Genomic DNA, 26,718 nt, shown 5'->3' with positions numbered 1-26,718 from the left:
TTCACTGATATTGATCTGTTGTCGACAAGCTGGGTGGAATAGAAACATAGAAATTAGGTGCAGGAGTAGGCCATTCGGCCCTTCGAGCCTGCACCGCCATTCAATATGATCATGGCTGATCATCCAACTCAGTATCCCGTACCTGCCTTCTCTCCATACCCTCTGATCCCCTTGGCCACAAGGAGATCATGGGTTTCTTGCATTAAGGAGCAAATATAACATGGTGACAAATTTCAACTTGAAGAGAGTGGAATACACTACCTCCCATGGTGGAGTGTGGTTGAAAAAGAACATGAATAGTGGTCTGCAGTGCTCAATACATTTCTCCTGGAGTTGTTATGCAATTTAAACTCACATCCAAAGTGCCTCTAACATGAAAGAAAATCACAGGGATCAGCCATTGAATGCAAATAGCAGGTAGTTGAGGAAGGCCCTGGCAATGATTTCCCCCTATTGTAGATGACAAAGCTTTCCCTACAAAGTCCAATGTCCCCAATGAGGTAGAGATGAATTGAACAGTGTCATAACGTATGGAGCCATAAGGTAAAATGTCTTAACATTTCCAGAGGATCCGAACACTTTCGACAATAAATGAAAACAATTTGGTATTCTATTAGGCATGGATTCATACAGCAAAGAAACATAGAACATAGAAACCTAGAAAATAGGTGCAGGAGTAGGCCATTCGGCCCTTCGAGCCTGCACCGCCATTCAATATGATCGTGGCTGATCATCCAACTCAGTATCCCATCCCTGCCTTCTCTCCATACCCCCTGATCCCTTTAGCCACAAGGGCCACATCTAACTCCCTCTTAAAGCCAATTAACTGGCCTCAACTACCTTCTGTGGCAGAGAATTCCACAGATTCACCACTCTCTGTAAAAAATGATTTTCTCATCTCGGTCCTAAAAGACTTCCCTCTTATCCTTAAACTGTGACCCCTATTTCTGGACTTCCCCAACATCGGGAATAATCTTCCTGCATCTAGCCTGTCCAACCCCTTAAGAATTTTGTAAGTTTCTATAAAATCCCCCCTCAATCTTCTAAATTCTAGTGAGTACAAGCCGAGTCTATCCAGTCTTTCTTCATATGAAAGTCCTGCCATCACAGGAATCAGTCTGGTGAACCTTCTCTGTACTCCCTCTATGGCAAGTAGGTCTTTCCACAGATTAGGAGACCAAAACTGTATGCAATTATCCAGGTGCGGTCTCACCAAGACCCTGTACAACTGCAGTAAAACCTCCCTGCTCTTATCCTTTTGCTAACATACCATTCGCGTTCTTCACTGCCTGCTGCACCTGCATGCCTACTTTCAATGACTGGTGTACCATGACACCCAGGTCTCGTTGCATCTCACCTTTTCCTAATCGGCCACCATTCAGATAATAGTCTACTTTCCTGTTTTTGCCACCAAAGTGGATAACCTCACATTTATCCGCATTATACTGCATCTGCCATGCATTTACCCACTCACCCAACCTACCCAAGTCACCTTGCAGCCTCCTAACATCCTCCTCATAGCTAACACTGCCCCCCAGCTTCGTGTCATCCGCAAACCTGGAGATGTTGCATTCAATTCCCTCATCCAGATCATTAATATATATTGTAAATAGCTAGGGTCCCAGAACTGAGCCTTGCGGTACCCCACTAGTCACTGCCTGCCATTCTGAAAAGGACCCGTTTACACCTACTCTTTGCTTTCTGTCTGCCAGCCAGTTCTCTATCCACATCAATACTGAACCCCCAATGCCATGTGCTTTAAGTTTGTATACTAATCTCTTATGTGGGACCTTGTTGAAAGCCTTCTGAAAGTCCAGATATAACACATCCACTGGTTCTCCCTTATCCACTCTACTAGTTACATCCTCGAAAAATTCTATAGGATTCGTCAGACATGATTTACCTTTCATAAATCCATGCTGACTTTGTCCAATGATTTCACCACTTTCCAAATGTGCTGCTATCCCATCTTTAATAACTGGCTCCAGAATTTTCCCCACCACCGATGTTAGACTAACTGGTCTGTAATTCCCCGTTTTCTCTCTCCCTCCCTTTTTAAAAAGTGGGGTTACATTAGCTACCCTTCAATCCTCAGGAACTACTCCAGAATCTAAAGAGTTTTGAAAAATTATCACTAATGCATCCACTATTACTGCGGCTACTTCCTTAAGTACTCTGGGATGCAACTTATCTGGCCCTGGGGATTTATCGGCCTTTAATCCATTCAATTTACCTAACACCACTTCCCGGCTAACCTGGATTTCACTCAGTTCCTCCATATCATTTAACCCCCGGTCCATTGCTATTTCCAGCAGATTATTTATGTCTTCCTTAGTGAAAACAGAACCAAAGTAGTTATTCAATTGGTCTGCCATGTCCTTGTTCCCCATGATCAATTCGCCTGTTTCTGACTGCAAGGGACCTACATTTGTTTTAACTAATCTTTTCCTCTTCACATATCTATAAAAACTTTTGCAGTCAGTTTTTATGTTCGCTGCCAGTTTTCTTTCATAATCTATTTTCCCTTTCCTAATTAAGCCTTTTGTCCTCCTCTACTGGACTCTGAATTTCTCCCAGTCCTCTGGTAGGCTGCTTTTTCTGGCTAATTTGTACTCTTCATCTTTTGTTTTGATACTATCCCTGATTTCCCTTGTTATCCACAGATGCACTACCTTCCCTGATTTATTCTTTTGCCAAACTGGGATGAACAATTGTTGTAGTTCATCCATGCAGTTTTTAAAAGCCCTTCGGCCTAATTTGTCCTTGCCAACCAAGGTGCTCCATCGAGACAAATCCCACCTGCCCACATTTGGTCCATCTCCCTCTAAACCTTTCCCATCCATGTACCCATCCAAATATCTTTTACATGTTGTCATTGTACCTGCTGCAACTACCTCCTCCCCAGGCAGCTCATTCCATACACCCACCAATATCCCCAGGCAGCTCATTCCATACACCCACCAATATCCCCAGGCAGCTCATTCCATACACCCACCAATCTAAAATAAAACTGCACCTCTTTCATCTCCTTCATAAACGTCGATGAGTTGGTTTCAATGTCATCGTCTACACCTATTCTGGTAAAGATCTGATCAGCTATTCGGAATGAGGCGTATTCAGCTGGAACAAAGGAACCTAGAGGAGGAATGACAACAATCTTTATCAATGGCTCCAAAATCTCTACATACCTCAGAATATAAATAATCTGCACTATTCCATTTAAATTTAAAAATGCTTGTTACAAACTTCCAGTTGTATGTCAGTTGCATAGAAAGAAAACCATTTTTCCCCACTGATCCAGGCCAGCTGCAAATGAGCCCCTTCCCACTCATCTTCATCCCACCTTATAATCATATTCTCTATTTCTCTCTCCAATGGTACATTGGTTGAGTTCACAGATCGCGATCGCGTGGCCTTGATTAAAACTCCTGAGAATTTCAAAAATGTCACCATCCCAGTGATGTCTAGATTCCCCCAAAAATGTTTTCCAACTTCCCTTTAAATGCAACAATGCTATCTGTCTCAATTACTCCCGCCTAGAGCAGCAAGTTCTATATTCCCATTGCCGTTTGATGAAGAGGCTGTTCGTTTATTTATTTGTGACCATCAGTTTGCCTACCGGACCAACAGGTCTACAGAGGACGCCATATCGGCGGCCCTACACTCTGCCCTGACCCACCTGGACTACAACAACTCCTACATCAGGCTGCTGTTCATTGACTTCAGCTCTGCCTTTAACACCGTCATCCCCGCCAGCTTGATCACCAAACTCAGTGGACTTGGCATCTCCACCTCCCTCTGCAACTGGACACTGGACTTCCTCACTAACAGACCACAGTCTGTTAGGGTCAATAACCTCACCTCCTCCACTATAACACTGAACACCGGAGTGCCACAGGGCTGTGTGCTCAGCCCTCTCCTCTACTCCCTCTTCACCCACGACTGCATCCCAAAGTACGGATCCAACGCCATTATTAAGTTTGCTGATGATACCACGGTAGTAGGACTGATCAGCGACAACGATGAGTCAGCCTACAGGGAGGAGATCCAGCACCTGACAGCCTGGTGTGCCAACAATAACCTCGTCCTCAACTCCAAAAAGACGAAGAAGATTATTGTTGACTTCAGGCAGACCAGAGGAGGCAGACATACTCCCATCCATATAAACGGGACTGAGGTGGAGCGCGTCTCCAGCTATAAATTCCTCGGAGTACATATCTCGGAGGATTTGTCCTGGTCCCTCAACACCTCCAAGCTGATCAAAAAGGCACAGCAGCGGCTTTACTTCCTGAGGAGGCTCAAGAAAGCCCACCTGTCCCCCCGGATCCTGACCAACTTTTACCGCTGTACCATAGAGAGTATCCTGACCACCTGCTTCACGGTATGGTACAGCAGCTGCACTGCTGCGGACAGGAAGGCACTACAACGGGTGGTGAAAACCGCGCAGCACATCATCGGTGCCCCGCTCCCTGCCATGGATGCCCTCCACCGAAAACGGTGTCTGAGACGGGCTGGGAAGATCATCAAAGACCCCACACACCCCAACCATGGACTGTTTGCCCTCCTCCCATCAGGGAGGCGGTACAGGAGCCTCAGGTCACGTACTAGTAGGATGAGGAACAGCTTCTACAACAACACAATCACATTGCTGAACTCGGAGTCCCGCCGATAGATTTCTCTGGTCCCTCCGTCCCCTTTGTTTAATTATTCTGTATTTCTTGATTATTCTGTATCTTCTCTCTTTCTATTTTTTTTTCTTTATGTACAACTACTACGGACTGACGCAAAACTGCATTTCGTTGCACTCATACTTGTATTTGTGCGATGACATTAAAGTTGAATTGAATTGAATTGAATGTGGACCCTCGTGGATTGATTAGTGACCATGTTATATTTATGACCCTCAGTCCCTGCTTAATCCAATGAGTATAAGCAAGTTTACCAAATCAAAACCTTTAATTATTTTAAAGGTATCAACTAGACATCGAGCTTCTCTTTTCTATTGAGATTTGTGCCTGAAACATTCCAGGTACCTGGCTGAAATTTCATTGCCATCTGCTGCAGAACAAAGGCAATCAGAAAGCAGAATAAGATCTGACAACAGTCATCACAACATGTGTTTTAACACTTGCTAACGATACTCATGCAAAATGACGTTGTACAATGTATTGAGGAAGGAAGCAAGATAAATTATTATAATTAAAGATTTAGGTTTGATGTTAAGAATTTTGTATCCTGTAATCTTTTTAATCATCAGTCTGCATTTGAGTGACAACCCCCTCCAGTCATATACTGCGGTGCTCAATTGTACAAGTCCGTGCAAAACCACATGATAAATAACTTGTCAGTAAAGATGTCCACGCTGCTGTGCATTTCATTAAATACTTCTGCAGTCACATCGCTCAGATTAAGTGTTTTAGAAGTGTAAATCAAGATGGGATGGTGTGACAATGAGTGGACAGGTATGTGAATCTAGCATGTAGCGTCTGAGTTATAGAATCGTGGAGTTATGCAGCCTGGAAACAGGCCCTTTGGCCCAACTCCTCCAGGCCGACCAAAGTGTCTTCCTCAACTGGTCCCATTTACCCACATTTGGTCCATATCCCTCTAAACCTTTCCTAAACACAAACCCGTTCAATTGTATTTTAAATGTTATTGTACCTGCCTCTACTACTTACTTTGGCAGCTCTTTTCATATACTGACCACCCTCTGTGTGAAAACCTGCCTCTCTGCTCCCTTATGAATCTTTCCTCTCTCACCTTGACTCATTTTGCCTCTCACGATTTTATAAATCTGTTTAAAGCCTCACTCTTTTGTTGCAGGGAAAGCAATCCCAGCCTATCCAGCCTCTCCTTGTAACTGCAGCCCTCAAATCCTGGCAACATTCTTGTCAATCTTTCCTGCACTCTCTCTAGCTTAACTGCATCATACGTAGAGAATGGCGACCAAAACGGCACACAATATTCTGGGTGCGTGTCGCAACACCTTGTACAGTTGTAACGTGACATTCTTGAATCAATGCCCTCTCCAATGAAGGTAAGTGTGCCAAATGCCCCTTCACTGCCGTGTCTACTTGTGACACAACTTTCACCTCCTCCACTGCCAGCGAGTTCCAGATATCAACTACTCTCTGGAAAAAAAAAGTCCCTCCCGTTTCCTTTTCAAATTCCTTCACCTCAACCCTTTATTCTCTTGTTTTTTACACCTCTACCGACTACCTACCCGACCTATGTCTCTCATTGTTTTATATCTCTTTCAGGTCACCCCTCATCCTCCTCTGCTTCAGGGTAAACAAAACCAGCCTGTCCAATCTCTCCCCATAACTAAAGTCGTCCAACCTAGACACATTACGGTGAAAAATTTTCTGCGGTGCAATCATAGCCTGTTATATTCCGGGCAGCAGAATGAATAACAACTTACACGCAGGTTGCCTGCATCACGAGAGAGATTTATTACCCAACATTCCCTGCTTATATTGAACACCAACTCATTAACACATACATGAATATGTATGAATACATTACACTGCTCTCCTTTTTTAAAGTATTAAATCTAAGTACTCAATTACAATTTTGGTGATACTTGATTTAAACCAGTATTTATGAAATCTTAAATGATAAATATAATATATTTATTTTACATATCTACACATTTTTGTTTTGCTTAACTTACAAACCTAACCTGACTACTGGTTTACGGATCCTGCCTGATCGTCTAACAGTAACACGTGTAACAGGTTTAGATGTTGACTCAACTGTAGATTTCTTTGGCTCTGTTTTAGTACCCTGACTTTGACCAGAGGAATCTGTTTCTTTGTCTGTACTACCTGAACTTTGTTTTTTCAATCACAGTTGTCTTTTCCAACTCGCTTTCAGATAAAAACTCAGGGATTAGGACTTCATGCTCAGTTTTTGATTCATCTTTGGCTGGAATCATTTGATCAACATGAACACTTTTGATCCAATCTCTAACTTCAACTAAGTATCTTTTTGTTCCACACACTTCCACTATTTTCCCAACATCCCATTTGTCTCAACTGGATTTGTTGGGAGGACTGAGAACATGAACCTGCTCATCTGGCTTGAAGTACCTCTCCTTTTTGTGGGAGTCCATATGGCGTTTTTGACAACTGTTTTTGCTCAACTCTCACGGCCAATTTGGGTTGAACTGGACTTAGGCATATTCTTAGCCTTCTCTTCATCAACAGTTCTGCAGGTGAGTGACCTGTTGTGTGTTGTGTGGTTCTGTACTTCAGCAAGAAACTAGCCAAATTATGTTTCGTGCTGAGCTTTGAATTGCCCTGCAAAACCTGTTTCTTGAGAGCATCTTTGACAACTCTAACAGACCTTTCTACTGCCCCATTGGAGGCTGGATGGTATGGGGAAATAAGTGTGTGTTTTACACCATTCCACTGCATGAACTCTTTAAACCGTTCTGAACAAAACTGAGGCCCGTTATCAGAAACAGGTTCTTCCGGTAAACTATGGAATGCAAAAATTGATCTCAACTCATCTATGGTACACTCAGTAGTAGTGCTTGACCCCATATGTTTAACCTCATCCATTTGGAATGACCATCTACTAGTACCAGAAAGTGATCATTACCCTTTTCACAAAAATCTACATGAACTCTGTGACAAGGTCTACTTGGCCATGACCAGGGTTGCAGTGGTGTTTTTGGTGGTTTACTCTGGCAATTTTGGCAGATGCTACATTTGCTCACCAGTGACTCGATGTCACTGTCAATACCAGGCCAATACACAAAACTTCCGACAATTGTCTTCATGCTTACTATGCCAGGATGTTCGGCATGAAGTTCATTCATAATTTTGTTTCTCAAAGACTCTGGTACAACCACTCTGTAACCCCACTTAATGCTCACATGATAATTCATGGCGTCGATTATGGCAAGGCTTCAGCTCTGAGTTCAGAACTGAGTTCAATCCCCCATCGATTTCAGTCCAACCGTTCAATGTCTGTTCATAGACCCACTTCAGCACAGTGTGTTTCTCTGTTTCTGCTGCAATTTTTGTTGCAGTCACTGGAAAGTCTTCATCTACAACTTGCAGTGTGTACATTGAGTTCTCACTTCCCACGTCAGAGTTCTCATGGGGCAACCGGGACAACGCATCTGCAACTGCGTTGTACTTGGAGCTTCTGTACTCCACATTGTCGTCATACTGGGACAGTAACATTGCCCAGCGCTGCATCCTTGATGTTGCCATGGAAGGTATAGCTGACTTGGGACCAAGTATCACTAGTAGTGGCTTGTGATCAGTCAATAGGGTGAATGGTCTGCCGAGAAGAAACTGATGGAATTTCTTGATTCCGAACACGATGCTGAGTGCTTCCTTTTCTATCTGTGCACGATTGCGTTCACTCGGTGATAGGGTGCGGGATGCAAAAGCAATAGGCTTTTTCTGTCCGTCATTCATTACGTGGAAGATCACTGCACCTACACCATAACTTGATGCATCACAAGCAAGTTTCATCTCGCGAGTCGTATAGTAGTGAACAAGGAGTTTGTCACTTGTCAAGTTTTCCTTGCAGATGTAATATGCACATTGCTGTTCCTTTCCCCACGTCCATTTCACATATTTTTGTAGCAGATGATGTACCTGTAGTGGCTTTAGCACAGTTGCAAATTCTGGAAGGAATCGTGCATAGAACTGCACCATCTCAAGGAATGATCGTAGCTCTGACACATTGTTTTGGAGCATTCACAATTGCTTCAACTTTCGCCTTCACAGGACGAAGTCTGTTGGCGTCTACTTTGAGTCCAAGGTAGACCACCTCTGACTGCGCAAATGTACATTTACTTTGTTGCAGTTTGACATTGTGGCAATTCAGTCGTGTGAACTTGCTCGAGGATTTCCAGATGTTCCATGCCCTCTGTGAATATTAGTAGGTCATCCTGGTTGCACGCACAGTGCGGAATGCCTTGTAACATTTTGTCCATGACAGACTGGAACATTTTCGGGGAGGATTTCACACCATAGGGCAGCTTTGTATATGAATACAAGCCCTTATGTGTGTTGATAGTCAAGTACTGCTGACTTTCCTTGTCGACATTGAGTTGGGCTTAAGTGTGAGACAAATCCAGTTTAGTGAAGACTCTTGCTCTGCTAAGTTCTGTGTACAGATCTTGCGAGGTTGGTAACGGATATTGTTCGTCATCAACAGCTTGGTTGATTGTGACTTTGTAGTCACCACATAGTCGAACAGTTTTGTTAGCCTTGGGTACGGCCACAATTGGCGTTGCCCAGTTACTCTGGTCTGTCTTCATGAGTACTCCATTCCGCTCTAACCTGTCGACTTCTTCCTCCACTTGTTGCTTTAGTGCATATGGTACAGATCTTGGTCGACAATACACAGGTCTCACATCTTGCTTAAGTCGAATGTGTGCAGAGTACCCTGCTATTCCCGTGTAACTGTCAGCAAAAATGTTTACACAGAGAGTGGTAAATCTGTGGAATTCTCTGCCACAGAAGGTAGTTGAGGCCAGTTCATTGGCTATATTTAAGATGGAGTTAGATGTGGCCCTTGTGGCTAAAGGGATCAGGAGGTATGGAGAGAAGGCAGGGATGGGATACTGAGTTGGATGATCAGCCATGATCATATCGAATGGCGGTGCAGGCTCGAAGGGCCAAATGGCCTACTCCTGCACCTATTTTCTATGTTTCTATGTTTGCTTATGACATTATAACTCTATTTTATTCAGCCAATCCTTTCCAAGGAGGGTTGGTTTATTTCTGTAGCTGGCCACTATGATGGGCAGTGTTACTGACTGACCATTATGCTGAACTTTACAGTTCATTTGTCCACATGTCTCCAAAACTTCGCCCGAGTAGGTTCTCAGCTTGACCTTACCCTCAAACAATGGTATCTGTGGGAACTTTGTTTCGTACAGGTCTCTGCTCATGACCGAACAATCTGCTGCCGTGCCAATACACATATCGATTAACTGTTCATTTATCAATAGTTTAGTTTGAAAGTCCTTGCCGTGGCTGGTTGTAGGCTTATCGATGTTGGTTGCATAAATGATGTATAACCCAAGTTCATTTACATCTGGGTTCATCTCCAAGTTGTGAAGTCCTCTCTGGTGTTGTCGCTTGATTCCCGCAGATTGTTGGTTTCCTGTTTTAAGCTTGGCCCGACATGCTGAGTTGATATGGCCTTTCTTCTGGCTGTTATAGCACTTGGCCATTTTGAACTGACAAAATTGGGATGAGTGATTACCGTTTAGCGCCTCTTGGTTTGGCCATAGGCACTGCCTCGTGACTGTAAACGGCAACTGCAGTCCGTGGTGGACGAAACTCCAGAGCATTCTTTGATGCAAACTCCATTGTGTTAGCAATCGTGCATGCTTTCTCAAATGTAAGATCTGGAGTGTTCATGAATTTGTTCATCCACTAGACCACAAACAAATCTGTCGCGTAGAGCGGGTCCGAGAAAGGTTCCAAAAGTTACACCAGGTGCAAAGTTAAGTTTTTCAAGGCAACAATGTACTCATTGATTATCTCATTCTGCATCTGGTTTCTAGTGCTAAATTTATAGCTTTCTGCAATTTCCAGAGCTTTGGATTGAAGTACTCCTCCAACTTCTTCATAATGTTATTGAATGGCACAGCTTTTGCCTTTATGGGCACAAGGAGATTCAAGAGTGTGCCGTACACTTCAGGACCGATCTCCGGGAGCAGAATCACTTTAATGCGTTCGCAAACGGCCTTATTTGTTTCAGCCACTATCTCTCCTTCAGCACTAATCACCAATATATTGTTTGCCGTGAAAAACATGTTTTCTCTCTCCATATAGGAGCTGAACGGCTCTCTACTCTTGTCAAAAGTGCCAAGGTTTCCAATGTAGCCCGTGGATGCTGCCATCGTGTCGTTCTCTTTTTTTTCAAGTCCGTTCGAAAACCCCGATTTCCTGTCTGTTCTGGTGTAACAATTCACCTAAAACTTAGCTGTACAAATGCTATTCAGCTTGAGGAACTCGACAAAAAAAAAATCTTATACAATCCCAAAGACGGCATCTTGCCACGTAGACACAACATAGAGATAGCCTGACAAACTCTCGACGATTTGTCCAACTGTTTAAAAAGGAACTGCAGATACTGGAATATCGAAGGTTGACAAAAATGCTGGAGAAACTCAGCGGGTGAGGCAGCATCTATGGAGCGAAGGAAATAGGCAACGTTTCGGGTCGAAATCCATCTTCAGACTGATTTTAAACTAGTGTCCTGCATAGAAGGATCTGCGGGCTATCGTGACCAGCTCACAAACAACTGCGACACAACTCCGTATTTACTCTTTGAATCACTTCCCTCTGGAAGGCGACTCCAGATTGTCAAAGCTGCCACAGCCAGACATAAAAACAGTTTTTATCCACGAGTAGTTGCTCTACTCAACAGCCAAAAATCTGTAGCCTCCCTTAGATCTGGTATTTTGTTGGTTCACATGCTTGATCAATGGTGTTTTATCATTAATGTTTTATTATTATTAATGTTTAGTGTTTTCTGAGTCATTCGTAACTGTCACTGTATGTCATGTTGTTACTTGTGTGCAGAGCACCAAGGCAAATTCCTTGTATGTGAATACTTGGCCAATAAACTTACTTACTTACTTTGTAAAATGTTAAACAATACTGCATGTTGCAAAACAGTCCTGCACTGTATTTAAAGGATGAGTTCACAAACTCTATCCCATCCTCGTTGCCAATTTTGTTATATTCCAGACGGCAGAATGAATAACAACTTACACGCAGGTTGCCTGGATCACGGGAGAGAGATTTATTCCCCAACATTCCCTGCTTATATTGAACTTTGAACACCAACTCATTAACATATACATGAATATGTATGAATACATTACATAGCCGTAGAAGAATGTGGTGTGTTGCCACTTTTAGGGAATTACGGATTGATCTCCACGGCCTCTGTTCATCAAGCTTCCTCAGTGCCCTACCATTTATTGTATATGTCATACCCTGATCTGATTTACCAGAATGCTGCATCTCACACTTGTCAGGATTAAATTTCATCTACAACTCCACCCAATCTGATCTATATCCTGCTGTAATCTTGGACAACCTTCCCTGAAATCCACAATCACCTGTGCTTCTGCTTCTCTTGCTTCTATTTTTTATGTTTTGATATTAAGACCTTTCTTGTTCCAATCCAAAGCGCAGTGAACACCTTAGTTGAACTGAGTAGGAAGGAACCCACAGATGCTGGCTTACACCAAAGATAAGCACAAAATGCTGGGGTAACTCAGCAGCAAATCATATTTCGCTTGGGTAGCCTACAACCCAGCGGTATGAATATTGACTTCTCTAACTTCAAGTAACCCTTGCTTTCCCTTTCTTTCCATCGCTCCCCTATCCTAGTTCTCCGACTAGTTTTACTGTCCTGATTAAATTTTACTGATTGTATGCCTCATTGTCACCTGCCCCCAGCAAACAATGATCCATTCTACATCTCCCTTGAACTTCGTCTCCTATGATTTGTAATTTTCACACCTTATCCTTCCATATTTCTATGTCTCCCTCTCCCTTGACTCTCAGTTTGAAGAAGGGTCTCGACCCGGAACGTCACCCATTCCTTCCATTCAGAGATGCTGCCTGTCCCGCTGAGTTACCTTACTTGAACCCCCTTGTAACTGGTTTAGATGTAAAAACAGTAATCTTTCAACATAATGAAACCTTCCAAATGCTCTTCATTGGAATGTAACATAAAAGTTTGGCAGCAAGCCATCTAATATTACCCGTTACATTACGGGTATATTCAAAATTGATTGAAAAAACCTTGGAATGTGTATGGCTATGGAGGGCACAGTTAAATTCTAATATGATATATCATAAGAAGTAAACTATAGAAATAGAATCATACAAAGTTTTTGTGTAGTATGAAACTGCAGATGTTGGTTTACACTGAAGGTAGACACAAAATGCTGGAGTAACTCAGCGGGACAGGCAGCATCTCTGGAGAGAAGGAATGAATGACGTTTCCGATCGAGGCCCTTCTTCAGAATGAGAGTTAGGTGGGAGGGAAATGAGAGATATGAAAGGGTAAGGTGTGAAAAACGAGAGATCAAAGGAATTATCTGCCACAGAGGCAGTAATCTTTCAACATAATGAAAATTCACTGGATGTTTTTAAGAGTGTTAGATTTAGCTCTTAGGGCTAAAGGAATCAAGGGATATGTGGAAAAAGCAGGATTTTGGATGATCAGCAATGATCATATTGAATGGTGGTGCTGGCTCGAAGGGCCAAATGGCCTACTCCTGTACCTATTTTTCTGTTTTTATGTTTCTAAAGGGGATGAAGATCAAGGAAAATGTAGAAGATCATTATTAGCTGGGGGAAGTGGACAACGAGGCATACAATATAAAATTTAATCAGGAGGACAGTCACGCTGGTTGGAGAACCAGGATGGGGGAGGGATGGAGAGAGATGGAAAACAAGGGTTGAAGTTAGAGAAGTCAATGTTCATACCACTGGGTTGTAAGCTGCCCAAGCAAAATATGAAGTGTTGTTTCTACAATTTGTGTTGGGCCTCACTCTGACAGTGGAGAAGGCCCAGGACAGAAAGATCAGTATGGGAATGGGAGGGGGAGTTCAAATGTTTAGCAACCGGGAGACCATATAGGTCTAGGCAGACTGAGCAGAGGTGTTCAGTGAAATGATCGTCGAGCCTGCGGTTGGTCTCGTCGATATAAAGGAGTCCACACCCGGAACAGCGGATACAGTAGATGAGGTTTGATCTCTCCTTTTTAACACCTTCCATATCTCTCATTTACATAGAAACATAGAAATTAGGTGCAGTAGGCCATTCGGCCCTTCGAGCCTGCACCGCCATTCAATATTATCATGGCTGATCATCCAACTCAGTATCCCGTACCTGCCTTCTCTCCATACCCCCTGATCCCCTTAGCCATAAGGGCCACATCTAACTCCCTCTTAAATATAGCCAATGAACTGGCCTCAACTACCCTCTGTGGCAGAGAGTTCCAGAGATTCACCACTCTCTGTGTGAAAAAAGTTCTTCGCATCTCGTTTTTAAAGGATTTCCCCCTTATCCTTAAGCTGTGACCCCTTGTCCTGGACTTCCCTAACATCGGGAACAATCTTCCTGCATCTAGCCTGTCCAACCCCTTAAGAATTTTGTAAGTTTTTACAAGATCCCCTCTCAATCTCCTAAATTCTAGAGAGTATAAACCAAGTCTATCCAGTCTTTCTTCATAAGACAGTCCTGACATCCCAGGAATCAGTCTGGTGAACCGTCTCTGCACTCCCTCTATGGCAATAATGTCCTTCTTCAGATTTGGAGACCAAAACTGTACGCAATACTCCAGGTGTGGTCTCACCAAGACCCTGTACAACTGCAGTAGAACCTCCCTGCTCCTATACTCAAATCCTCACTGCCATCTTCACCAGAATTTGCAATCTCTCCCTGGCCCAGGCAGTTATTCCGTCCTGCCTAAAATCAGCCACAATCGTCCCTGTGCCGAAGAAGTCTCCCATCACCAGCCTTAATGACTACCGTCCTGTTGCCCTCACTCCGGTAATCACGAAGTGCTTCGAGAGATTGGTCCTCCAGCACATCAAGGACTATCTACCACCAGACTTCGACCCCCACCAATTCGCTTATCGCCAAAACAGATCCACAGAAGACGCCATCACCGTAGCTCTCCACTCTGTGCTGAGCCATCTGGAGCAGGGGCAGAGCTACGTCCGGATGCTCTTTGTGGATTTTAGTTCAGCCTTTAATACAATCATCCCGGACATCCTCATTGGTAAACTGGTCACTCTCGGCCTCCCCACTGTCACATGTGCCTGGATTAAGGATTTCCTCACAAACCGGCCCCAGACTGTGAGACTCGGCCCCCACCTCTCCTCCACTCGCAGGTTGAGTACCGGTTCCCCACAGGGCTGTGTGCTAAGCCCCCTCTTGTACTGTCTCTACACCTACGACTGTAGTCCGGCCCACAACAACAACCGCATCGTCAAATTTGCTGACGACACTACTGTGGTCGGACTTATTTCAAAGGGAGACGAGGCAGCCTACAGAGAGGAAGTCCTGAAGTTGACAACCTGGTGCTCAGAAAACAATCTGGCTCTGAACACCAGGAAAACAAAAGAGCTCATTGTCGACTTCAGGAGGCACAGCACCGACTTAGTCCCCCTACACATTAACGGCGAGTGTGTGGAGAGGGTCAACACCTTCCGGTTTCTCGGCGTCCATATCGCTGCTGACATCTCCTGGACGGACAACACGACGGCGGTCATCAAGAAGGCTCAGCAGCGGCTGCACTTCCTGAGGGTCCTCAGGAAGCACAACCTGGACTCTAACCTGCTGCTGACCTTCTACCGCTCGTCCATCGAGAGCCTGCTGACATACTGCATTACAGCATGGTATGGCAGCTGCACCATGGCAGACAGGGAGAGGCTTCAGAGAGTAACCAGGACAGCGCAGAGGATCATTGGTTGCCCTCTCCCCTCCCTGATGGACATCTACACCTCCCGCTGCCTTAGCAGGGCAAAGAAGATCACCAAAGACAGCTCCCATCCTGCGTTTGGACTGTTCGACCTGCTGCCCTCTGGAAGGCGCTATAGGTGCATCAAATCCAGGACAAACAGACTCAGGAATAGCTGCTTCCCGAGAATTATATCTACCATAAATTCAAATCCACACATGCACTGACTACACCGCCCAACACGGACTTCCATCTGTATATATGTATATATGTATGTAGCGCCGTAGAATTTGTGCACCTATTTCCCCCCCCCCCCCCCCCCATCTCCCTCCCTTCTGTTTTGTTTTTCTGTTTCTTGTTTTTTGTGTAAAATTGTATGTATGCACTGAGTACGAGCAGCTTTCAGTTTCACTGTACATGTATAGTGACAATAAATGGCATATCATATCATATCATCACTAGTCACTGCCTGCCATTGTGAAAAGGACCCGTTTACTCCTACTCTTTGCTTCCTGTTTACCAGCCAGTTCTCTATCCACATCAATACTGAACCCCCAATGCCGTGTGCTTTAAGTTTGTATACTAATCTCTTATGTGGGACCTTGTCGAAAGCCTTCTGGAAGTCCAGATACACCACATCCACTGGTTCTCCCCTATCCACGCTACTAGTTACATCCTCGAAAAATTCTATAAGATTCGTCAGACATGATTTACCTTTCGTAAATCCATGCTGACTTTGTCCAATGATTTCATCACTTTCCAAATGTGCTGCTATCCCATCTTTAATAACTGACTCTAGCAGTTTCCCCACTACCGATGTTAGACCAACTGGTCTGTAATTCCCCATTTTCTCTCTCCCTCCCTTCTTAAAAAGTGGGGTTACATTTGCTACCCGCCAATCTTCAGGAACTACTCCAGAATTTCCTCTCAGTCTGAAGAAGGGTCTCGACGCAAAACGTCACCCATTCAGAGATGCTGCCAGTCCTGCTGAGTTACTCCAGCATTTTATGTCTATCATACAAAGTTTTTGACAGAAGAAGCTACATGCCTCATCAGGTCCAGTCACAATAAACAGTTTTCACGCACTTGGTCCCCCTCCAGGAGGTGGCTCTTTAAATGCGCATCCAAGTACTTTATAAATATAGTGCAGATTTCTGCTTCCATTAGTGAGATCCAGAGCCGTATTATCCTTTAGTTAAAAAGACTTTCCGATTTTGTCCACCACCGGTGACCCCCATGTTGCTGCCAGTCACGTAAAGGAAATTCGCCCTTATGGAATTCATAAATCACTACTCCAAAATTTGAGAAGCAGAATATAATTTGCTCAGGGAATTTCCATGAAAAACATAAACACAAAATGGTATTTTTTGTGGTTTTGATGCATGCACAGATGACGTGGCTTTGCGTTAGGGTAATTTGCGACATGCACTGTTTTCTAGGACTGCCTGTTATGGAGATTCAAATGACTTCTGTCCATCCTGCAATGTTACTCCAGCCATCTCCTACTCACCAATCTGGGCTATAATCTGACAAAGAGCGATTTGTTTCAGGTAGGTTGACTTCCCACTCATGTTGGGCCCTGTGACAATGATGAAGTTGTTTTCATCCGAGATGTAGGTGTTGTTTGCCACAGGTTTCTCCATTGATATCTTTTCGAGAATAGGATGACACCCTTGCTTTATAGCCAAAGTGTCAGTAAACTCTGGACGAACTGGGACAAAACAAAGTGCCATTAGTAAAAGTCAGGTCAGACTTCAATATTAACTCCTTGAACCTGGTCAGGGAGTCACAATACTAACAATGGGGAGACCAGCCTTGAAATTGAATTTTATCTGTTTTTAAGGCATTAAACGGACAGTTAGACACTTTAGGGCACCATATCAGAGGAGAGATGTGCAGGCTCTGGAGAGGGTCCAGAGGAGGTTTAACAAGAATGATCCCAGGAAAGAGTGGGTTAACATATGATGAGCATTTGACGACACTGGGACCTCATTGAAACACATCGAATAGAGAAAGGCCTGGATAGAGTGGATGTGGAGAAAATGTTTCCACTAGTACTATCGGCCACTGCCTCAGAATTAAAGGACGTTTCTTTAAGAAGGAGGTGAGGCGGAATTTCTTTAGTCAGACAGTGGTGAATCTGTGGAATTCTTTGCCACAGACGGCTGTGGAGGCCGAGTCAATGGATTTTTTTAAGGCAGATATAGATATATTGTTGATTAGTACGGGTGTCAGGGGTTATGGGGAGAAGGCAGGAGAATGGGGTTAGGAGGGCAAGGTAGATCAGCCATGATTGAATGTTGGAGTAGACTTGATGGGCAGAATGGCCTAATTCTGCTCATATCACATGACCTTATGACCATTAGCCTTTGCTTTAATGTATAATTGCTAAATTTGGAAGCAGAAAGGAAGAGGGGAAATTAAGGAAGAGAGGAAAGAAATAGTCACAAAGAAGGACAGAAATGGTAATAACACAAAAGGGTTTTTATGGGTAATTTATGCTTAGAATTATTTTCATTCAATTTTTAGGTGAAAGAGCTTTTATCAAACTCAAAGAAAAATAGGACTAATTTGCTAGGGTGCGATACTTCAGAACAGTAACACTAGTTGCATAAGGAATCTTGCTAAATTCCTAATTATTAATTGCCAAAGGTTGCTGCGTTCAGAGTTGCCATTCAAATGCACAGTCCCTGATGCGGCTCAGCAAAACATTTGGTCCATCAAATTCACTTTGACGGGGTTGTTCAATTCTTTCCTATTTAGTGGTCTTGCAAATGAACAAGGGAGATAATATTAAATATCAAAAGTATATCGATAGCAAATAGACACCATATTGCCTTCTTTTCGTGTCCATCTTGTTACAAATGTTATCCTCGCTGTCATCGTCCGTCCTGAAAAGGACGCAAGCTTCCAGCGACAATCAGTGGAAGCCATCACTTGTTGCAATAGATGATGGTGGTAGCAGAATTAGCTCAGGATGCTTCCAGTTTCCAGCCCTGTAACGTGGACGCTTCTGCCATTGTGACACAATTATACAGATTCAAATGTAATTGAATATCTGACAATTAAATAAATCAGTTGCCCTTTTGCTAATAGTAAAGCTAAAATGTCTGGGGATCTTTTCTCTATATTCTGCACTCTGGTCATGGAGTCACAGAGTGACACAGTGTGGAAACAGGCCCTCTGCCCAACTTGCCCACACTGGCCAACAGTCCCAGCTACACTAGTCCCACCTGCCTGCGCTTGGTCCATATCCCTCCAAATCTGTCCTATCCAAGCCTGTCCCTGTCTAACTGTTTCTTAAACGATGGGATAGTCCCAGCCTCAACTACCTCTTCTGGCAGCTTGTTCCATACACCCACCACTCTTTGTGTGAAAAAGTTACCCCTCGGATTCCTATTAAATCTTTTCCCCTTCACCTTGAACCCATGTCCTCTAGTCCTCGATTTCTCTACTCTGGGCAAGAGACTCTGTGCATCTACCCGATCTATTCCTTTCATGATTTTGTATACCTACAGGAGGAAGATCCCCCTCATCCTCCTGCACTCCATGGAATAGTGAACTGGCCCACTCAACCTCTCCCTATAGCTCACACCCTCTAGTCCTGGAAATATCCTCGTAAATCCTTGCTGAACCCTTTCGAGCTTGACAATATCTTTCTGGGACAATAAAATTATAAAAAAACTAGAAAAAAATATTTACAATTTTTATTTTATAAAAACATATAACAATTAAAAAGAATAAATATAAAAAGGGTTACACAGCTTTTAAATCACACATTTCACATGTGGCCACAGGGATATAAAAGGACTGGACAAGCTAGATGCAGGAAATATGTTCCCAATGTTGGGTGAGTCTAGAACCTGGGGCCACAGCCTTGGAATAAAGGGGAGGTCATTTAAGACTGAGGTGAGAAAAAAAAATTTCACCCAGAGAGTTGTGAATTTATGGAATTCCGTGCCACAGAGGGCAGTGGAGGCCAAGTCACTGGATGGATTTAAGAGAGAGTTAGATAGAGCTCTAGGGGCTAGTGGAGTCAAGGGATATGGGGAGAAGGCAGGACACAGGTTATTGATAGGGGACGATCAGCCATGATCACAATGAATGGCGGTGCTAGCTCGAAGGGCCGAATGGCCTCCTCCTGCACCTACTTTCTATGTTTCTCTGTTTCTATCCTATAACATGGTGCTCAGAACTGAACACAATATTCTAAATGCGGTTTCACCAACGTCTTATACAACTGCAACATGACCTCCCAACTTCTATACTCAATACTCTGACTGATGAAGGCCAAAGTGCCAAAAACCTTTTTGACTACCTTATCTACCTGCAACCCTCTGCTCCACAACACCACCCAGAGGCCTACCATGATCACATTGAATGACACTGCTGCTGAATGGCCTACTCCTGCACCTATTGTCTATAGTCTACTGTGTAGGTCCTGCCCTTGTTCGACGACCCAAAATGCAACACCTCACACTTTTCTATATTAAATTCCATCAACCATTCCTCCGTCCACCTGGCCAATCGATCCAGATCCTGCTGCAATCTTTCACAACCATCTTCACTATCTGCAAAACCACTCACTCTTGTATCATCAGCAAACTTGCTAATCCTGCCCTGCATGTTCTCATCCAAATCATTGATGTAGATGACAAACAGGAATGGGCCCAGCACTGTTACTGAGGCACACCACTAGTCACAGGCCTCCATTCTGAGAAGCAACCTTCCACCATCACCCTCTGCTTCCTTCCATGTAGCCAATTTGCTATCCATTCAGCAATTTTTCCTTGGATCCCATGCGATCCAACTTTCTAGAGCAGCCTACCATGCGGAACCTTGTCGAACACCTGACTGAAGTCCATGTACACAATATCTACAGCTCTGCCCTCATCAACCTTCTTGGTCAAGTCTTCGAACAAATCAATCAGATTTGTGAGACACGACCTCCCATATACAAAACTATGCTGACAATCCCTAATCAGCCCTTGCCCATCCAAATGCCTGTATAACCTATCCCTCAGAATACTCTCTAGTAACTTTCCAACCAGAGATGCTAAGCTCACCGGCCTATAGTTCCCAGCATTTTCCCTGCAACCCGTCTTGAAACGAGACACAACATTTGCAGCGCCCCAGTATTCTGGAACCTCTCCTGCATTTAAGGACGACTCGTAAATTTTATCCAGGGCTCCCGCAATTTCCTCTCTAGTTTCCCGCAATGTCCTCGGATATATCTGATTTATCTACCTTCATACATGGGATTGACTTTTAAATTTTGTTGTACCATGTGCAATGACAATAAAGAGATTCATCATTCATTCATACACTTTGACATTCCTCTTTGGTTAAGAAGGTTCAACTGTTGGGTATAAATGCAGGAGTAGCAAGATGGATTCAACAGTTGAAGGTTGGTTAAGAAGGTTCAACTGTTGGGTATAAATGCAGGAGTAGCAAGATGGATTCAACAGTGGCTGAATGGGAGAAGCCAGAGGGTAATGGTGGATGGCTGTTTATCGGGTTGGAGGCAGGTGACTAGTGTGGGTGTGCCTCAGGGACATGTAATCACTGACTGCTCTCAAGATACTTCCAATGACTGCCCCAATTCCCTCCATCCAGTAAATACAGAGGAGAAATCAAAATAGGACGTCATTAGGGATTGGACCTTGCCCATAGTTCTAGAAGGTGGAATCCTGCTTTTGGCTCCACACAGAGGTGACAAGGCGCTTTGATTTTTCCTGAGAGGGTCCCACTCTTGCCTGGGTTCTCTCTCTCGAGTTAGGTCTTTATTCCTGGAGCGCAGAAGGTTAAGGGGGGACCCCTTTATGTATAGACAAAGTTTATAAATCTTTTGGGATTGTCCTTAATGCTACCCGCCAGAGCTATCTCCTGGCTCCTTTTTGCTCTTCTGATCTCTTTTTTCAGTTTACTCCCTAGTTCCCGAAACTCCTCCAGGGATGCACTTGATCCCAGTTACCTATACCTGTCCCATGCATCCTTCTTGTTTTTGACCAACGCCTCAATTTCCCTCGTCAACCAAGTTTCCTTACGTTTGCCTGCTTTGCCCTTCACTCTAACGGGGACGTACACATCCTGAGATTTCGTCAGCACACTTTTTTGTTTTTGAGATTTCGTCAGCACACGTTTTTTTTAAAGCATCTCACTTGGCCGATGTTCCTATCCCCTCAAATAACTAACCTGCTCCAGTCAACTTGAGCGAGACCTTCTCTCATACCCACAAAATCGGCCTTACCCCAGTTGAGCACTTTAACGCATGGACCCTCTCCGTCCCGATCCATAACTATCTTAAACCTTATCGAACTGTGGTCACTGGTCCCAAAAGGCTCCTCCATACACACTTCATTAACTTGCCCTTCCCAATTTCCCAATACTACTGTAGATCCAGCGTTGCCCTCACGTGTGGGTGCATCTACTTTTCTCTTTGCTTTATCTGTTGTACTTGTACTTGAATGATTCGATTTGACTGGATAGCACAGTTATAAAAGCATTTCACTGTATCTTAGTACAGGTGACAATAATAAACCAATATCAATACCGATACAAGGTGTCAAAACATGCAAGTGTTTGCAAATAGAATTCACTGGGTGGGAACGATGACTATTTGTCGATTTATGATGTTACCCCCTCTGTCAACATTTATTCAGTGAGGTGCAAATTGCAGTGACAAATAGAAGAAAGGATCAGATCTACATTGTATGGTCAACCAAGGCCGGAGGTCAATGTGTGATGTTGAAACATTTCATTATCTTGAACTCCTCTTGCCAAATTATGTCTCATCCTTTTCCTTCCTAGAGTAAAGATCCACAAATTATTTAACTTTACTATTAAGAAAACAGAATCAGATGCAATTTAGTTAATTGCATTCAATTGCATATGAATTTGTATATTTTGTTAAAACATAATGTCCATTTTGCTTTCGATATACTTTTAAATAGACATTAAATGCAAGCAACAATATGGAAACCCCTTACCATAGTCAGAAAGTGTACAGACATGTGCAAAGGATAGCAACATGTCCAACATAGAGACTGCATCAGACAGCTTATATAGACAATGGATGTGTTTGTAGATCTCCGCCAGGAGTTTGCAAACCACCCTAAGGAAAGCCAGACATTTTAGTTAAATGTCAGTGATTCAAAACTTTCTTACTCATTAGTCTCTGAAAAAATGAATAGCATTAAACACACCGAGTCCCAGTATAATAAACATTGAAGTCTACTTAAACCAATTGATAATTTGCTTACAATAATTTGGAGAACATCATGGCACAGCTAGTAGTGGTGTCATCTCACAACACCTGTACCCAGCTTCAATCTAACCTCCAGTGCTGTCTGTATCGAAGTTTGCACCTTCTCCCTGTGACCATGTTGGTTTCCTCTGGGTGCCCTTTGTTTCCCTTCCACATCCCCAAAACATTTAGAGGTAGGCTAATTACCTCTAATGTGCAGGTGAGTGGTAGAATTTGGGGGAAGTTAATGATAATTATGTGTTTTAATGTCTGGTGCTGTTCTGAGAAAGAATTAATACACAGGTTAACAAACAAACAGCACAGAGTGCTGGAGTAACTCAGCGGGTCAGGCAGCATCTGTGGAGAACATGGATAGGTGACATTTCACAGAATGCTGGAGTAACTCAGCGGGTCAGGCAGCATCTCTGGAGAACATGGATAGGTGACATTTCGGGTCAAGACCCTTCTTCAGACAAGTCTGTTCTCCAGAAGATCTACCTGACCTGCTGCATTACTTCAGCACATTTTGTGGTTTTGCTGCTCTGAGAATGTCAGCCTCACATGTCTGGATTGGTAATCCTGCCCCAGAGGCAAGAGTATAATCCACAGACCCATGACTGCCAACCCATTGGCAAAATGTAATTCTTAGTTTAATAACACTCTTGACCTAATCACCTTTGATAACAGAATATGCCAGGGTATGTTTTAAGGATTAAAAGTTGTTTTATGAACATTGGTAATATCCTGATGTGAAAGTCCGATAACCCTAAACTGTTAAAATAAATCAAAAGACACAAGTCTCAGTCTTATGTCTTTACTAGAATCACCTAGGTGGGAGAGAAACACAGGTAGCTTGCGTGTAACACTAGCTCACCCAAGCGCCTGCTACCATTCTCTCAAGGAATACAAAGGAGTACCAGCTCTATTTATATCTAATAGAACAGCTTAAGATACATGGAGTATTTTTCCATTGACACATAAAAATGTCATGTTGCAAAGAGACATAATAGAGTTACTTTAATTGTGTTAAGGAGTACATGGGAGTTATTAGGGAGTGTTAAGGAGTTTATAGACAGCTGCAGAAACAAGAAGGCTCTATTGTTAGATAAGAAAGTATCAGAATGTCTAACCTTAGAGAAGCAATTTGTTATAAGTGTTTTTCTGCTTGTCTACTAAATTTAATATGTTATCCTTGAAATGTCGTCTGTAGCTAGAATAAAATGGCTGCTACTTCATTAACCCTTATACTTACAGATAAGTCATGTGGTAAATCTCCCTGAGAGACTCCTGGCACCGTTCATTCATTTTAATTAGATCGGCTGTGGTGAAGTTATAACTGTTCTTCAGCACGGTGACCTGGAGGGAAATGTGGGTGTAAGATTCAGGGGTAAGTCAGGATAGAATAGACATGGGAAAGATATTGCAGGATATTCTAGCTCCATATAAACACTAAGCAGCCTCATGACCAGCTGTAGCTAACTGGCTAGATTCCACCAGGCCTGCTGTGTTTCTATATCCACCCTTGTTGGATTATGTTTAAGAAGGAACTGCAGATGCTGGAAAATCGAATGTAGACAAAAATGCTGGTGAAACTCAGCGGGTGAGGCAGCATCGATGGAGCAAAGGAAATAGGCTCCGTGGATGTTGCCTCATCCGCTGAGTTTCTCCAGCATTTTTGTCTACCTTTGTTGGATTATGTTCACTTGTCGTTTTGTCTGCAGGATTTAGCAGGACATTTCTGATTTAGTTTTGGCAGATGCGAATAGTCCATTAGTATGGAAAACTAAATAACTATTTCGAACCTTCAATAACTTTAGGAAATCCCTAAGCCATTCAATCTTTTCGCAGGTGGAATAAATTCTCTGTTGTGCTGGAAGGTTGCCAACACTGAACACGACTATTTACATGGGGAAGAAAGACACAAAGTGTTGGAGTAACTCAGTGGGTCAGGCAGCATCTCTGGAGAATATGGATAGATGACGCTTGAGATCGTCACATAGGAAAAAGGCCCATTTGCTAACCTGGGTTATTAACATACAGAATATACAGCAGTGCCTTGGCTGAATGACTCAAGGAGATTTGTTCCAGGGCTCATTCAACAGACACCATTTCCTTCAATTTTGTGGTTAGCAGCGAGCATTGTTAGCTCACCACTGATCTCCAAACTGTACTGAATAGTATCTCAATGTTCTTCCCTACAGAAATGTCAGGAATTGGAGGCAAGGTTCCTTTCTGGCAAGGCAAATCTAGAAGCAAAGCACTGCAGATGCTGGTTTATACCAAAGATAGAGTGCTGGAGTAACACAGCAGGTGAGGCAGAATCTCTGGAGAAAAAGGTTGGGTGACATTTCAGGTCGTGTCCCTTCTTCAGCCCTGCCCTAGCCTGTCCCTTCTTTTTATGTTAGCCCTAGTTGTTCAACAAATAGCCAAATTGGACAAAGTAAAGCTGACAAATTGCAATGTCTTTACGGCTAATAACTTGCCTAGAAATGGAGTGGGGCCGCTTTAAGCTTGTTGAATTCCAGCAAACAGCAGGCTAGCAGGAAAATTCACGTGCCCAAGGTCCAAGGTCATAGGCTACAGGATAGATCTTGCAGAAGGAACAGGCTTGCTTTTGCATGCCCAGGCATTGTGAGGCATGCAGAGAAAATCATCTCATGGAAGACTTGCAGAGAAGGGTGGTAGAGAGGAAGAGGAGAAGATGAATTGCCCACAGGAGAGGCCCATTGGTAGTTGGCAAGAGAGTCATGACAGAAGTGTGTTTGAGGATTTTGGGAGAAGTGGTCCAAGTGAGGGTAATCTACGAGACAAGATAGCTGGGGCAGAAGATCAGGGATATTGATGAAGCCAGGTGATCAGTAGGCAGTATGGGTGGGGTTTTGAATGTGGATTGGGACCTGGATTTGATTGGGATTACAAGGAGATGGGCTGGGTTGGAAAGCTAGGCGAGTATAACACTTGAAGGGCTATCAGAGGAAGAAGTGAAACCACAACCTGCAAATGAAGACTGGAGAATGTACCACTGAGCCACCAGCACAGACATGGATACAAGAACATGACATATTCTCCTACATAGATCATGACAGCGGTCGTGAGCTGCCCTCTACCTCAATGGAGACCCTCGGACAATCTTTAATTTGACTTTACTGGACTTTATCTTTCACCATCGAAGGGATCTATTGCAGTCGCTGCCTCAAAAAGGCTGCCAATATCATCAAGGACCCACACCATCCTGGCCACACACTCATCTTTCCTCTGCCATCAGGTAGAAGGTACAGGAGCCTGAAATCTGGTACATCCAGGTTCAGGAACAGTTTATAGATAATAGACAATAGACAATAGGTGCAGGAGTAGGCCATTTGGCCCTTCGAGCCAGCACCGCCATTCAATGTGATCATGGCTGATCATCCCCAATCAGTACCCCGTTCCTGCCTTCTCCCCGTATCCCCTGACTCCGCTATCTCTAAGAGCCCTATCTAGCTCACTCTTGAAAGTATCCAGAGAACCGGCCTTCATCTGCCCTGAGGCAGAGAATGCCACAGACTCACAACTCTCTGTGAGAAAAAGTGTTTCCTCATCTTCGTTCTAAATGGCTTACCCCTTATTCTTAAACAGTGGCCCCTGGTTCTGGACTCCCCCAACATCGGGAACATGTTTCCTGCCTCCAGAGTATCTTCATAGACTTTAGAGATACAGTGTAACTGTAGATGCAGGCCCTTCAACTTACTGAGTCCACGCTGACCAGCGATCACCGAATACACTGACACTATCCTACACACCACAAACTTGATTAGTACGGGTGACAGAGGTCACCAAAACCTCGCCTATTCTTTTTCTCCAGAGATGCTGCCTGACCCGCTGAGTGTCAGAGGTTCTTCCCCACACCAATGACACTCCACTTTTGTGTCTATCGTCAATTATTTAAAATTATGCTCAGGGAAGTACCTGATTATAATTTCGATTTGAGTTTGCTATCCAAACAAAGCTAGTGCAAAAT

General features: G+C 43.6%; 1 protein-coding gene across 1 annotated transcript in view; it reads right to left on the bottom strand.

The window, feature by feature from the left end:
• The window catches only part of msh4 (mutS homolog 4), a 77,240-nt gene that overhangs the window by 9,267 nt on the left and 41,255 nt on the right, over positions 1-26,718 (bottom strand). The window contains exons 14-17 of the mRNA XM_055630790.1: positions 23,974-24,077; positions 22,465-22,589; positions 16,986-17,186; positions 3,017-3,135 (exon numbers count right to left, since the gene is read on the bottom strand). Of these exons, the coding sequence (XP_055486765.1) occupies positions 3,017-3,135; positions 16,986-17,186; positions 22,465-22,589; positions 23,974-24,077 (549 nt within the window). The remainder of the gene's footprint in view (positions 1-3,016; positions 3,136-16,985; positions 17,187-22,464; positions 22,590-23,973; positions 24,078-26,718) is intronic.

This window comes from Leucoraja erinacea, unplaced genomic scaffold (genome assembly GCF_028641065.1).
Source record: "Leucoraja erinacea ecotype New England unplaced genomic scaffold, Leri_hhj_1 Leri_52S, whole genome shotgun sequence".
NCBI classification, from domain to species: domain Eukaryota; kingdom Metazoa; phylum Chordata; class Chondrichthyes; order Rajiformes; family Rajidae; genus Leucoraja; species Leucoraja erinaceus.
Note: the sequence above shows the minus strand (reverse complement) of the source record. Positions and strands in the feature narration are given on the sequence as shown.